The sequence below is a fragment of the Eucyclogobius newberryi genome, unplaced genomic scaffold (genome assembly GCF_026437365.1).
Source record: "Eucyclogobius newberryi isolate DKJ021-1_F unplaced genomic scaffold, fEucNew1.0.hap1 SCAF_3, whole genome shotgun sequence".
Taxonomy (NCBI): domain Eukaryota; kingdom Metazoa; phylum Chordata; class Actinopteri; order Gobiiformes; family Gobiidae; genus Eucyclogobius; species Eucyclogobius newberryi.
Window position 1 is genome coordinate 10,188,801 of NW_027315945.1, and position 17,055 is coordinate 10,205,855.

The 17,055-nt window shown below is 40.3% G+C and overlaps 1 protein-coding gene across 1 annotated transcript; it reads left to right on the plus strand.

Annotated features, from left to right (window-relative positions):
* The first annotated feature begins 14,616 nt into the window (after window positions 1-14,616).
* On the plus strand, window positions 14,617-16,814 carry lingo4b (leucine rich repeat and Ig domain containing 4b). Its single transcript, XM_072460380.1, has 2 exons — window positions 14,617-14,721; window positions 14,812-16,814. Exons 1-2 carry the CDS (start codon window positions 14,719-14,721, stop codon window positions 16,633-16,635), a joined length of 1,827 nt encoding a protein of 608 aa, XP_072316481.1. The 5' UTR covers window positions 14,617-14,718; the 3' UTR covers window positions 16,636-16,814.
* Window positions 16,815-17,055: the final 241 nt, after the last annotated feature.

The window sequence follows — 17,055 nt, forward strand, 5'->3', positions numbered from 1 at the left end:
GATGGTGGGCCAAATTCTCCCTGGAATCATAAGCCATTCTATAACGTTCAGCAATTCATTGATTGATTTATGCCAATAACAGTATTATTATTTTTTCAGTAACAAAGCCTGTTTGTTCTTAGATTTGATACTGTAGTTTAGTTATTGAAAGGTATCAATTGAAGTAATTAGTAGTTAATTATCTCTATATTTTGACAGCCCTAGTTGGAATTTATCTAGACCAACCTGATATTTTAAATTTACATTATTATTGCATGGTAAACACAGCACAGGAAATAACATAATATCTCAATTTCACTCAACTGGTTCCTTTTATGACTATATTTGTTAGTATATTGTACAACTGAATTAACTTTAAAGATTAATAAAAGTTCATATTTTAAAGGTGACTAACCTTTTCAAGATAGCAAATGAGTAATAAGCAGGTTAACAGCTCTCTTTTTGTTGGAGAGCACCTTGAGTACACCACTCCTGCTCTTCACCTTAAGGCGGTGTATTATAGTCTTGCACTTTCTTGCCTTCAGTCTCAGTGGAGCCGAGCCTGGCCCAGATTCAGACTTTACTGCAGTCACATGGAGTGAAACAACCTCCTGTCCCAGTGACTTATCTGTTTAAGCAAACTCATTTAGTCCTACTTTAGTGATATCCTGTTCATCACTGTAATATTGTGAGCATAATTTGAGATGACTATGATCATACCAACATGTACTGCTTTATTAGTTATTAGTGAATGTTTTGTTTGCTGTTGTTGTTAAACAGAGGAACAGATTTAATGAGTGGATCTGACTATTTTCCACCAATTTGCAACTTCCTCACAGCTGTATTACTCTCACTGCAACCTGGAAAACCTCCGTCCTATTTCACTGTCCTGTTTTAAAGTATCTGCTGTATTTTGGATAGAGGAGAAAGAGGTCAGGCAGGTTGGAGTATAACTTATTTATGTTCCTTAAAGCAGGTTGTATTCAGGCTGAGCAATGAAGCAAAGTACAGTTACAGCCAAAGGTAACAGTGATCAGTAAGGACACGTTGAACTGCTTAGAAAACGTATAACATTTTGCAGCTAAAATGTAGAATGTTTTATGTTTTATTTATGTTTTAATGTGGAAGTATGTTTTATCATATAGTTCCATTGCTCTACATTGCATTATTACTTCACTTCCCAGACGCCGATATTGACAAAAATATGATTTGTATATTTTCCTGCCTTATATTTAACAATATTGAGATGATATTTTAACACATTTTAAATTGTGCCTGTAAATGTGTTGGTTGAAGATCAAGTCTAGCACAAATATTGACCATAAAATGAAGGGCAGAATTATGACTTTAGTCCCTTGCTTGGAAAAATACAGTAGACGTTCTTTGTTGTTTACTTCTGTACCTACTTTGTGTTGCAACACTGAAATTTCCTCATTGTGGGACAAATAAAGGCTTATCTTATCTTATAAAACATATGCACAATATTCTATTTTGCATAGCAACAATTGAAATAGAATAAAAAGAAAATACAGTAATCTAAATAATCTAACAAATGCAACCCTTAACCCTGTTCTTTCCCCTTTATTTGAATCATTATGCATTTTACTGCCCTGTCAATGGAAGATTGCACAGAAGTGATTGGATACAAATACACACACAATTAATACAATCTCACGCTGGCCCCGAAGCCCGTTATCTGTGCCCAACACTCATTTGAAAATGCTTTTTTTCTGAGTGGGTTTCTTAGATTAACATTCAAACACGATTCCCCCGCAGTGGTTTGAGGAATTTAAAATGGCTTCTGTGACCTCCATCGCTGGCAATAAACTATTTGTGTGGAGAGTGCAAATCTAGAATAATGTGTACATGAATGAGAAGAAGATTTCATTGCTTGGTCACACAAAGGATTATGGCACTGTGCTCTTTCTCACCTGTTCAGAGTTCAAGCCAGAAAACTACCAAGTGCTTTCAAAGCTGTTTTATAAAGTATTAATACATTTTTATCAATTTGGGTTGCTCAAGGACACGATATAAAATGCATTGTCAGTAGCAGGGATTGAATTGACAACCTCTCAGTTAGTGGGTGAACATCTCCTGTAATACTGGATGGAGTAGAATGTTGAGGAATGCACTGCCTAATGGGAATGGAAACATGATTTGAGGCAAAAATGCTCAGAACGAGTCTAGCAATGGTTAATGTACTTAAAACCAGGACAGGAGACCTCCAGATCTCTACCTATGATGTCACGAAATTGGCAAATTTGAAACCAGGTGTTCCTGTGAGGCTCAGAGAGAGACAACCTTGAAGCAGAATAAAAGACTCTAGTGTGAATGAAGTACAACTCCAGGTATGTTTTTGATGGAGGAACTATATGAAGTGAAAATGCAATTTTGCATAGTGTTTTCTTTCAAATCATATTTTTTTTAAATCCCTTACAGACTTCAAAACACTTTATTTAAGGTCTAAGAGGCCTTACGTAATCTATTGATGTGCTATTGTGATCATAACACAATGTTTCATGCACAGGAAGTCTGCTCTCATCTATATTTAAACTGTGCCCTGTCTGTTGTTGAGAGGGTTTACACTGCTGCGTCTACCAAAACATTCGGAAAATATGCTAATTATTTAATATAGTAGCTATGACATACATCCTGCAATACTATGTTTTATTGATATTATGAAAAAGACTGATTGTCCTGCAGGGTGCTTACTATATTGATAATCTAAATACTGAGGTACTGGCAGAGGTTACTCACTTGTCTCATTGGAGATGCTTATTGCTTTGCCTGGAATGTTCCACAGTATGGCTTTAAACAAATGGAGCTCATGTAGACAACCATGTAATGCCGCCAGGCCAAGTTACAGGTCAGATCTGTGGAGAGGCGACACAGCTCACAGTGATAAAAACACACATATAACATCTGGGGAACATCGAAGGCAAAGCCACCAGAAAACAGCGCACCTCTGAACTATATGTATAGGATATTATCCTATACACATCAATGTACAGAATTTGGCTCTATTTTGCAGAACAGCAAAGAACATTAAAGGTTTTGGTGCATTTTGATGCGGAGCTCTAATGAAACAACCAAGTTATCGGTAAAAGAATAGCTCCAAACAAAAGTGTTCAAGTTTTTTCAGTATTTTAAAACAAATGGTAAACAATCAGATTTAAATAGCACATCTCTATTTCTGTTGAAACCAAGGGGCCACCCACCCAGTCTCATACTAGTGCATGCGAGGTTAACTGTGTTGCTCAAGGACACAACAACAGTTTTTGCAGAGTTGGGATTGAACCTTAAACCTCAGACTTTTGGATCTGTGGATGCGACACTGATGTACTGACCCTCCTGCGGGGCCCCTGGCAAACTGAGACATCTTGAAAGTCTCAGATCATTTATTGTATGTTAAATGCAAAGAGCTGTTTCACTTGACTACTCACACTATACTTATACTTATGCATATATATTTACGTTCTGCTTATCAAACTTCAATTAAAAAGTTATTGACGACATTGCATTTTGACTGGATTATCTTATTAAACTGAACCAAATTAGATCAAACAAATAGTGAGTAATATCTGTCCAGGTATTCCCACCTGTAGACTGTACCTTCTACTACATCTGAGTCTATTTGCATACTCATCATGTTAGGGCCCCTTCTAATCAAATCCTGTTGGGACACTTTTAACTCTCCTGCAATGCACCAGCAGCTGTCCCCATACCTTTTCCTATTGGCTGAAGTTCTCTAGGGGCCCCCAGACTGCAGCAGGTGCTAGGAGCCCATATAAAAACAGCCGTCTCATTGGTGTGAGTGTGAAGAAACTAAAATCCCCTGCTGTGATCCTGGCTCTGTTATACTCTGCAGTCACTTTGATTGGGGATTTGGGCTCTTGTCTTTAGTTGGGACTGAAATAGCTCTTTGACAAGTGTCAGAAGGCAGCAGGATCGCAGGGCGTTCTCTGGTAAATGGTCTGAAGACGGCGGGGGCTGGTCAGTAATAAAAGAGACGAGGGCGATTAAATAAGTGGATGTGATGTTGTGACTTATTCTGCAAGTCCCTTGCTGGACTTGAACATAATGACTAAGGACTTAGGCCTCACCACGGACTTGTACGTTTCTAACAACAGTCAGTGCTTTACATGCAAACTAAAAAAACATTTTTTTATAAAATTCGGTTTTGACGTCTTGGACAAGCTCTGTCCTTGTCCAAGTATACATGCAGACGAGAAAGTTGAATTCCTGACAAGAACGTGTGGTCCTCCTAACACTAGGTGGCGATATGCGTCGTTTCAGCGTCACATATAAACAACTGTCGTGTTCCTTTTTCGAACAACAGCAGTCGTACAGCTTTGTTCATCTCGTATGTAATGTCCGTGTTAGTTATTGTGCAGATAAAGTGCACGCTAACCCTGCTGTTGTGTTCTTCCTTGTATGGTTTTGTTCTTCCTTTTATGGTTTGGTTCTTCCTTGTATGTTTTTGTTCCGGGGTCATAGGTCAGCGTGGGCCGTGGAGCATGCGCACAAGCCTTGTCTAGTTTCAGTGCAATTACGCAATTGCATAATCTGGGTGTCTCAATCTGAGATTTTGAACGCCGATTTCTATCGGAGTAATGTGTTTACATGCACACGAAGATGTCTAATTGTATCAGATTAAAGCAACTATTTGTTTTTTTTTCGTTTGCATGTAAACACACTGAATGATCTCAACGTTCAGGCAAGAGGACTTGGACTTGGTCTACTGGACCAACATTTCTGACGGACTAGACTACTTCTACTTGGTATTTCACTCAAAAAGTATGAAAAGTATAGGGACCCGACTGGAACATAAGGACAGGACTTGTGACTCGACTAGAACATAATGACAGGACTTGTGACTCAACTGGAACATAAGGACATGACTTGTGACTCGACTGGAACATAAGGACAGGACTTGTGACTCGACTGGAACATAAGGACAGGACTTGTGACTCGACTGGAACATAAGAACAGGACTTGTGACTCGACTGGAACATAAGAACAGGACTTGTGACTCGACTGGAACATAAGGACAGGACTTGTGACTCGACTGGAACATAAGGACAGGACTTGTGACTCGACTGGAACATAAGGACAGGACTTGTGACTCGACTGGAACATAAGGACAGGACTTGTGACTCAACTGGAACACAATGACAGGACTTGTGACTTGACTGGAACACAATGACAGGACTTGTGACTCGACTGGAACACTATGACAGGACTTGTGACTCGACTGGAACACAATGACAGGACTTGTGACTCGACTGGAACATAAGAACAGGACTTGTGACTCGACTGGAACACAATGACAGGACTTGTGACTCGACTGGAACACAATAACAGGACATGTGACTCGACTGGAACATAAGGACAGGACTTGTGACTCTAATGGAACACAATGGCAGGACTTCTGACTCGACTGGAACATAAGGACAGGACTTGTGACTCGACTGGAACACAATGACAGGACTTGTGACTCGACTGGAACATAAGAATAGGACTTGTGACTCGACTGGAACACAATGACAGGACATGTGACTCGACTGGAACATAAGGACAGGACTTGTGACTCGACTGGAACATAAGGACAGGACTTGTGACTCGACTGGAACACAATGACAGGACTTGTGACTCGACTGGAACACAATGATAGGACTTGTGACTCAACTGGAACATAAGAACAGGACTTGTGACTCGACTGGAACACAATGACAGGACATGTGACTCGACTGGAACATAAGGACAGGACTTGTGACTCGACTGGAACATAAGGACAGGACTTGTGACTCGACTGGAACACAATGACAGGACTTGTGACTCGACTGGAACACAATGATAGGACTTGTGACTCTGCTGGAACACATTGACAGGACTTGTGACTGCTGGAACACAATGACAGGACATGTGACTCGACTGGAACATAAGGACAGGACTTGTGACTCGACTGGAACACAATGATAGGACTTGTGACTCTGCTGGAACACATTGACAGGACTTGTGACTCGACTGTAACATAAGGACAGGACTTGTGACTCGACTGGAACACAATGACAGGACTTGTGACTCGACTGGAACATAAGAACAGGACTTGTGACTCGACTGGAACACAATGACAGGACATGTGACTCGACTGGAACATAAGAACAGGACTTGTGACTCGACTGGAACACAATGACAGGACATGTGACTCTAATGGAACACAATGGCAGGACTTGTGACTCGACTGGAACATAAGGACAGGACTTGTGACTCGACTGGAACACAATGACAGGACTTGTGACTCGACTGGAACATAAGAACAGGACTTGTGACTGGACTGGAACACAATGACAGGACATGTGACTCGACTGGAACACAATGATAGGACTTGTGACTCTGCTGGAACACAATGACAGGACATGTGACTCGACTGGAACATAAGGACAGGACTTGTGACTCGACTGGAACACAATGATAGGACTTGTGACTCTGCTGGAACACATTGACAGGACATGTGACTCGACTGGAACATAAGGACAGGACATGTGACTCGACTGGAACATAAGGACAGGACTTGTGACTCGACTGGAACACAATGATAGGACTTGTAACTCTGCTGGAACACATTGACAGGACTTGTGACTCGACTGTAACATAAGGACAGGACTTGTGACTCGACTGGAACACAATGACAGGACTTGTGACTCGACTGGAACACAATGATAGGACTTGTGACTCTGCTGGAACACAATGACAGGACTTGTGACTCGACTGGAACATAAGGACTGGACTTCTGACTCGACTGGAACACAATGACAGGACTTGTGACTCGACTGGAACATAAGGACAGGACTTCTGACTCGACTGGAACACAATGACAGGACTTGTGACTCGACTGGAACATAAGGACTGGACTTCTGACTCGACTGGAACACAATGACAGGACTTGTGACTCGACTGGAACATAAGGACAGGACTTCTGACTCGACTGGAACACAATGACAGGACTTGTGACTCGACTGGAACACAATGGCAGGACTTGTGACTCGACTGGAACACAATGGCAGGACTTGTGACTCGACTGGAACACAATGACAGGACTTGTGACTTGACTAGAACATAATGACTGAAGACATTGATGCAACTAGATCATGATTACTGAGGATTTGGAAATTGACTCGAACATGATGACTGACGACCTGAGACTTTGGACACAACTTTGATTTGTAAGTTACTTAACTTAAAAATATGCGGCCCAGTCCCAAAACTCAGAAGTTTGCATATTTTAGACATGAGCCAGAAGGCCATCTTAGTTCAAAGAGGAAAACATTTTCAATTAAGTCAGCAAGTTTTTTGGAAGTTTTATAAATGAGATCCCAGGCCTTGTCTTAATGGTACAATGTTAACTGACCAGTGTCTTCAGAAAGTCAGTTATTTGTGCACTTATTGGAGGCTTGAGCTGTATTAAACAGAGAAAGAATCAAAGCATGAACATATCACCAGGAACTGACCACGGTTCAGGTTTTATCACCATATCGCCCATCGCTATAGTTGATCCGTTGCTAATCTGATTTACTATTGTGTGGTTAGGTTTCCCCAAACAAATCTAAAACAGGCATTATGGGTAATCCTGGCCAAGTCTCTCAGCTCAGACTTTGCACTAGTGTGTATCTTGAGAAAAGACTTCTAAAGGTGGTGCAATGTCACTCTTTACACTCAGGCATTTGAATGGCTTATTGGCTTGTATGGCTAACTGTACCATTTATGTAAACACAGTGGAAATATAATTAACACAGTATTTACGATTTAGAGCCGTGGGTGTCCACAGCTGTGAGAGCCAGACACCTGCTAATGCTCAGTCTGAGAGAGCATGCTAACCAGAGTGTTTTTTTGTCAGAAAGATAAAATAACACTTACCCTGACACTAACTTCATACAGTCCAAAGAGAAGTGAATAAGCTTTTCAATATGTCTTTGCTCCTTGTTGCTACTTCAAGGTAATGGGATTGTCCAACTATCTGTTTTGTATGAAGGTGATCATGAAAATGATTTTCAAATGAAAGTCAAAACAGCTTCAGTGTCCAGATGACTAGATTTGAAACCTTTTATAACATTAACCAATCCTGGACAAATATGAGAGATTACATCATTGTATACATATTTCTTCATACCTAAAGATAAACATGCTCATATTTTCATTATTTCAAAATAGGTTTATTCGTCTAATAAGCAATTAGGACATTGAAATCAAGTATTTGTACTTGGTTATGGTCATGAAGAAGGGAACAAACATCAAAGTTCAAAGTTTTCATCTCATTTAAAGGTGCTTGTCTCGATTGCTATGCCCAGAATGTTAGCTATCTCCTTAGAGAGAAGCAGAGGGCATACTGGGTAAGGTTAATGACATACTGTGGAACATTCCCGTGCACCTATATGTTTTCCGAGGTATGGATGTCCTTAATTTCTAAAAATGTGTGGCTGTGCTCCCTCCTTTTTCTTGCAGAGAGCTGAAGGCCACTATGTCCTGCATGCCTGGACTGTTATGGGGAAGCGAACTTTCAGTTAAGCTGCTCCCACAGCTTGGAACACTTTGTAAAACTGAACTAAAACTGTGTGAGCTGGTTTATTTGAAGGGTTTTCACTTGTTTTAAAAATCTAAGAATAAATAATACATCTAATTGAAATTGTCTGTGCTTTTACGTAAATTTAGTCCTGCTTGAATTTTTTACAGTGTTTTTGAATGTGTAAACATTGTTTGAGCTGTGCTGCAGTCCATTTTGGCCTAGATCTGGTTTAGCAAACATGTCATTTGATTTTTAATTCAATTATCCATTATTTACAGTGCAATTCTTGTTGTTAAAGTTTGACAGCCTGTGGAGTGATTGTGAATCATGTTAGGTATTATATATATATCTAAATCTATAAACAACCCTGGAGGGCTACTTTTCGGTATGGTCAAATGGGTTTTTGCAATGTAAATTGTTGAATTTAGCATTACTGGCTGATGGTTTGACAGGAGAAATCTGTTAAGGCTGTAGGATTATTCATTCAGTGACTTAAGTAATAGACATGTTCCAGTGGGAGCTGCCAAACACTTGTCTGAGCTGATATATCTGATTGGACCGACCACTGCTGCTGCGCCTGCTCAGTGCACAGTGTCAGCTTCTTGAAATGGGACCAGTTTATGCAAATTGGTCCTGTCAAAAGTTCGGTTACAAGTGTTTTTTCAACCTGGTCTTGATGCTAACAAGATGCTTTGGCTCAGAGGGAGACTTTCCCTCTGACATGTTTGTCTTGGTTGCTCCTCAAATAAATCTCATGATATTTTTCCACTCTGCTGAAGATTGGGATATGAAGCGATGGATGGTCGGTTTCTGGTACAGATATCGTCACCAAATATTTTCTGATAATGCTGAAATTGCCTCTGTTAATTGGCATCAACTTTGTGAATCTACATGTCATGACTGAGAGAGGGCTTGAGGTATCTCTCATGTAAATCAATTAGTGGTGCCACTTTATAATAACTGCATATTAATTATTCTTAATAAAACATGACAAGTGTTTTTCTATTCATCTTTTTTATTCAAGCAGGTAAATACCTAATTTAGGTGTTAGGAGATTAAGCCTGAATGATTTATTGTCATGATGATAGTGATGATGATGCGTTCATTATGAAGTTAATCTTTGTTCATGCTTTATTAAGGCTATTACAAGTTTTACCCAAAGAAGTGTTTGGGAAAAAAATAAAAATCATATAATAAATGCTCGAGACCTTCCAGGTAATGGCTTAATTCTCAACCCACTGCCCCACTAATGTCCAAGCTGAATAGTAATTATTATTTCGTATATATGATTGACCTCAATTATGCGTTGCAGTAAACGGGCAATGAACAAACTATTGTGGCAGATTTATCTTTATATCTATTTATATTTATAATCTATTGAGTTATCTATAAATATAGGCACTGTATGCATGTGCATTGTTATCAGCATAGACAAAAAAACGTGAAAATTCATGTTTATAACAAAGACCGTTGGCATTATAACTAAACTAAACTAACTAAAAGAACAATTCAAAAGATAATCAATAATATACTTTACCTAATTTAGAATATTGAAAAATCTTACACTATCCCTCTAAGTAACAGCCTTACAGTCTTATGCAAAGGCGTGGTTACTTTGCCATATTGTGGATTAATTTGTCCAAAGGCTCTCTCTCTGCAGCTGCTTAATCCACACTTGCTCACTCCAGCCTGCATTCATTTGATGTCTGCCGTGGCAACAGCATGTGCGTAATAGAAAATAGTTTTGTAGTAAAGTAATTAGCCTGGTAACCGGACTCCCATGTGACCGAGCGTACCAATCAGGGCGTCAAACTCGGACCGATTCGGTCCGTGGCTCGGATTCTAATTTAAATGGGGCAAGGAGAGGGAGGGGGTGGTGGAACAGGGGTCACGACCTAAGGCAGTAGAGAAGCCTAAAGGTGCTGATGCTACAGGTCTGTCAAAAAGCCTTATTTCAAACTACAAACACCTACTTATTTCAAGTTTTAACATATGTTTTGGATGTTAGCATTTGTATTCTATCCTTGTCACTGCAAACAAAATAAACAATATAAAATGACGCAAACTGCTCTTTTGAACCAACATTTTGCACCAAATTAAACCGATTAACCCCTGCTGAAGGGTTCTGACAGCTGTAGTTGTTTTGATTTTAACAGAAGGTTTGAGGTTCTAGTGAAATCACAAAAGAGAACAGCAAGTTTTTTTCTATGGCTAAGATGCAGCGATTGCGGTTGCTTATTGTTTTAGCAGATGCTCTTTTCAACCCTGTGATTTTACTTTGGCAGAGAATACTTGGATTAGATTTAAGTTGCCCTGTTTGGCAGCAATAGATAACGGAGCAGGTTGAAAAGGCGTATGAGCAACAGATGATAACTGATAGATGCTTTGCAGTGGCAGTACTGTGGTTGGGTTGATAGCACTCTCGCCTCACAGCAAGATCCTAACGTCGGTTCCACACCGCTGGGGTGTCTGGGAAAAATGTAATGCCACAATAAAGTGTGTTCACCTTAACCACTATAAATGTTGAAATGGTAAGAATACGTTTGGCAATGGTCTATACATTTTCCACATGTTTTAACTTAATCCCTTTATAAGTAAAAAAAAGAATACATTGATTGACAGGTGGACCTAACCAATAACATTTGAATACATTTACATTTATTTCTGTAACACCCAAATTCACAACAGCATTTGCCTCGAAGTGGCACATAGAGAAGCGGATTAAACAATGTTCATATTAAAATAGCTGAAGAAGCAGATTACTTTATTTAAATCTTCAAGGACTTAGAACGTTACTTGGTTTACATGAATTGTGATGAGAGTGAAATTCTGATCTGGCTTCCTAACCACCGATCAATGGGTTCACTAAAATGTGTGGTTTGAAACTCAATAAATGAATAAATAACTATGAATCTACTGCGAGTTTCACGATTGGTGCTTACAATGGGGCTGGGAACTGACCCACCTCTCCCTCCATGTGACCCTGTGAGCCTGCACACAGCTGCCAGTCCGCGCCTCTCATGAAGGGGCTCAAAGCAGATCCTGTCCTGACGGGCCGCTCTGGGGAAGCCCATCATGTTGTGGCTGGATGAAACGCTGGTATTTGGGTCTGCTTCCATCACGCCTCAGGTTACACTGTCTACACCGTCCGGAGCACAGAGAGGAGCGGGGATCTTTCTACAAAAACAAAAGACACGGACACAAACTTGGCATGAGGGAGAGGCTGTTGTGACGTGTTCTACGGCATATGGAAAGCCCTATCGACAAAATTTAACGGACACACTGTTGTAGCATGCTATATCTATTCAAATGTTGACTGAAGAGATCTGATGTTACAGATATTGACAGTTATTTTTGACTTGTTAGAACTATTGTACGTGCTCATTCATCTGTTTCTTTTTAATCTGAGTAATACATAACCTAGAGTGGGGTTCTATGCTCTTGTCATACCTTTTGACAATGCAGGTACCTATCCTCCCCAGCTACATACTGTAGGTTAGTGTCTTATATTTTGATGCTTTTACACTAGTTTTTTTTCTTAAATGGGTTAAAGTTATGGTAGAATGGCTAATGTTAGGTTCAGGAACAGTGTCATGTTTAAGAATAGGATTGAAACTTGCATATAGATGGATGTTATCATATACATATTTCCCTCTTAATTAAAGTATTTAACACGTTATGTTATGTATGGTGCTGTTTGGTACAAAAACATCATAAGCTTTGTTTAATCTACATGTTTTGATTAGTTCTTTCCAGGTTGTAAACACAGATTTTACCCAATGATTCTCAATTTCCTCCATTTTACCCAACCGTTTGTCATCTGCCAGTAAAGCCTGTACAGGAACCTCTGGTACCACATTGCACTCAATATGTTCCCATTGAGCTTCTGGGTCACACTACTACTACAATGGTCTTATTTGGACTGAGATAAAGTCATTTTAAAACAAGGTAGAGTTTTGAACACTTAAACACTGGGGTGATCGAGGCCTCTGTGTCGCTGTTCCCAGACTCTGGAACAAACTGCCCCCTGACATGCGCGGCCCGACATGCGCGGCCCGACATGCGCGCCCCGACATGCACGCCATCACAGACTTTAGCCTTTTTAAATCCAGGCTTAAAACTTATTTATTCAGGCTGGCTTTTAACACTCTGTAATGTAGTGACACTTTATTTTGAACAGTTTGTTTTTACTTTGTTTTATGTTTCGTATTGCTTTGATTTTTTTTTGTGTAGCACTTTGGTCACTTTGAGTGTTGATTATCAAACCTATTTCTTCAGTCAGTATTTTTGCATGGCTTGTTCTTTTTCCAATGTGATAGTGGTTTCAGCCATTGTTTTGTTTTCACTGATTTATACAATAGAGCAATTAATTCTGACATAGAACAGAAACCCTCTTTGAATCCAAAATATTTCAAGCAATCCTTTCAGTTAGCATTTAACTTCCTGTCTGCGGTGATGATGTCGCGTAATCGTCTGGGGCACTATTTAAGGAAACACGTCGGCCGTCTATAACCCAGCGGCCCGAAGGCTTTCCCCGCGCCGGCCATGTGACTACAGTTAAATAATACATAATTCCCCGCGTGCTCCACATAACGCGCTAATGTGGCTTCTTTGAATCAATCCTAACTGGCACAAGTCCAGCATTCGTGGCAGGCCAGCGTGGCTATGTCGTGTTAGCGGAGATATATTGGTCCTTGGAGTTGGAGCCTGGAGAGCACAAGTGTTGGATTGTGAGTCAGCATTGGCAGCCCGTAGACTATAAGAGGCATCCGCAAAGAGAGAGGGGACACAGGCAAACAGTGTGCAGCTTTGTGACTTCAGACCACCTCAAGAATAAGAAGTAGTCCGCTGAGGCGTGTTCAGGAATCAAACGGATTTTGTTGGGATTACTTGGATCTTCCTTGGTTTGTCATGAAGCGCCACTTTGTTTTATGTGAGTGTCGGGTTGTGTTCAAATATGGGGAGGAGTATTTAAATATGTAAATGGCACGTTGCATTATTTATAGTGTACTCCCAGCACAAGTTCAGACACTCTCACAATAATGACATCACGTAATAGTTTATAAAGGATCAACCGTAACTTTTCAGATTTTGAAAGTTGTAGAAAAAATAAATTATATTCTGACATTTATCTGTTCGACTTGTATTCATATATCAAATATCAAAGGAAGGCTTGATGCAGTCACTTAAATTAGGAATATTACTCATAATTTATGACACGCTAGGGTGTTTTGTCATTAATAATGTATTTATTTTACAATATAATCTTAAATAAATATGTGTGAATAAGTAACAGTCCATTTCAGCATTACATAAATAGTATAGAATTATACTTTCCCCAACATTAATATTAAGTTGACCTTGCTAAGTTTATGTACAATATTTTTTATATGAAAGATCTGATTTGAGGTCTATTTGAGTTTCAAGGCAGATGTCTGGTCCTCAGGCTACAACATTTCCCACACTGAATGAGCACTTTACAGGCAGATCATATGTAGACTTCGGCTCAGTCAGTTTTACAAGGTCTTATTTTATAAGGGTGATATAACATGGACATTTAAGTCCAACAGATATTAGGATGTAACACAATGTCTGTTTATTTCAATGTGATATTTCTTCTTTATTTATTTTTTTACAATTTGTACTGCCCAAAGGCTTTACTATTTGATAGGACAGTCGGAGCATGAAAGGGGATGACAGGAGGTATAGACTCGAACTCACAACTCTTAACCACTGCATACTCAAATTACAGCCCGGGGGCCAAATGTGACCCTCAGACCAATTTTTGTTGCTAAATTGGCCAAAACAACAAAAAGCAGTACTTTTTAATGTTAATTTTTATGTTATACCAACCAAATATTAATGTTCGATTCACTTTGCCATTCGACACATTTGACATTGTCGGGTTGTTTGTGTTCTTCTGCATGTTTCAAAATGAGGCCCTCTGTGAAAAAAAAACAAATCTATTATTTATTTTGCTTTGGGAATACAAAATACATGTGTTTATAAATGTAAATGCATAGTCATTTGTAATTTCTTCTGAATATTTGTCTGTTTCTGTTTCTCTGAAGGCACGAGATACTATATTGCTGGCATATCCACATTTTGACAGTGCAGGCGAGTCTGACAACAACTTCACAGCTGCTGGTTATGAAAAACTTCACTTGGAGACATAAATGGTTAGTACTCTATGTTCAGCTTTACCTTCTCGTTACACAAATTTCTAACAATGAAATCTAACAACTATAAAACATTTTCTATTCTTTTAGTCTGGAGGAAAGATGTTTGTGGAGTCAGTGGTCCGATGGGGAGCTTGGATCATTCTTTTTGCTAGCCTGGGTGTGTCCGCGGGGGGCTGTCCATCACGCTGCACGTGTCACCTCGAGGCTAAAGAAGTCATCTGCTCCGGCAAACATCTGAACTCTGTACCGGAGGCCCTTTCCAGTGATGCCAGACGACTGGATTTATCCTACAATAAGATTAAAACTGTGGGGCGGCGCCAGTTCTCTGGGCTACAGCTCCTACAAGAGTTGGACCTGAGTGATAATCTAATCTCCATGATGGAAGTAGAGGCTTTCCAGGGCCTTCAAAATCTCAGGACTCTTCGGATTAAAAATAACCGCCTTAAGATCATTCCAGTCGGGGTGTTCTCAGGCCTTTTGAGTCTACGCTTCCTAGACCTGAGCCAAAATGAGATACTGGTCTTTCTTGATTATACTTTCAAAGATATGTCAAGTCTGCAAATACTAGAAGCCACTGAAAATGATTTGGTTTTCATCTCGCAGCGAGCGTTCTTTGGACTTACAAATGTGGTGGCGTTGAATTTAGATCGCAGTAATCTGACTTCCATTCCGACCGAGGCCCTTTCCCATCTCATAAACCTGACACGACTTCGCATGCTCCGCCTCACCATCTCTACCGTCCCCAATAATGCTTTCCGAAGGTTGCACCGACTTCGCACCCTCGTCATTTCCAGTTGGCCTGTGCTGGAGAGTTTGGCAAGTAATAGCCTCATTGGTCTCAATCTGACCTCACTTGTCATTAGTAAATGCAACCTAAGTGGAATCCCTTACCCAGCACTGCGACATCTAGTTTATTTGCGCTTTTTAGACTTGTCGTACAACCCAATCACTGTCATTCAAAGAAACCTACTTGGTGATCTTCTGAGACTTCAGGAGTTACACCTAGCAGGAGGAAGCTTGATACGGATAGAACCAGGCGCCTTTAGAGGACTGACCAACTTCCGCATGCTCAATGTATCGTCCAATCAGCTTAGTACTTTAGAAGAGAGTGCTTTCCATTCAGTGGGGAACCTCCAGGTCCTGAGGTTGGATGGGAACCCGCTAGCATGTGATTGTCGATTGCTTTGGGTGGTGCGTCGAAGACTGAGATTAAACTTCGACGGATCCCAACCTGCATGTGCATCTCCGGATGCAGTTAGACTACGGCAATTCCGGGACTTTTCCGAAAAGGAGCTTCCGAGGCTGTTCACCTGCCGTCCAGCGAGAATCCAGGACCGACGACCTCAGGAAGCAAGAGTCGAGGAGGGCACTACGGTTCTGTTCTCATGCAAAGCTGATGGAGATCCAGCTCCTGCCATTACATGGATTTCGTCACACAAGAATGTAATCTCGCCTACAGGACGAATCCGAGTCTTGCCCAATGGTACTTTGGAAGTGCGTTATGCCCAGGTGCAGGATAGTGGAACCTACCAGTGTCTAGCCAGTAACGCCGCCGGTAATGACAGCCTCACAGTTGGACTCTATGTGAAAGGAGTTCCTCGAAACAGAAGTATCCCCATTTTCATAGACGACTCATGGATAGAGCCGACGCACATGACGCAAACTGCCAACTCATCCTCTCAAATGGCCAAGCCCTACCCATTTGACGCAAAGACACTAATAATCGCTACCACAATGGGCTTCCTTTCCTTCCTCAGCTCTGTAGCTATATGTTTTGTCTTCATGTTTTTCTGGAGTCAGAGTAAAGGACAAATCAAGCACACCGCTACCATTGACTTTGTACCTCGGTCATCTATGGGTGGAGGAGGCGAAGGAGGTGATGGGAGCAGGTTCACTATGAAACTTATCTAAGGTCAAAAGTTTCTCTGACTTCTTACTCCGAGGACAGTAAAAGACACTTACTGTGAATTCTGCCTCAAAGGGAATATAGGACTGGCTCATCTTCAGAGTGTAGCTCAATGAAATAAGGGTTTCCAAATGTTTTCAGTGCAGGGTGTGGTCAAGGTCAAACCAGCATGATTAGAATGCTAAAAGATATTAACACATTGAATAAGAGCAATTTCTCTTCTTCCAGCATTTTTTATCAAGATAAACTGTGTTGAATGTTGATGACTTGTTTGTTTTTTAATCCCATTTGACTTCCAAAATTAAAATGCAAGTAAAAGCAAGTTGAGAAAACCTAGATAAATCTGAAACTTACAAAAATTGGTTTATTACATTTTCATTATTTTGGTGAAAACAGAAAGAAAGGTTTATGATCTTTTAGTACCT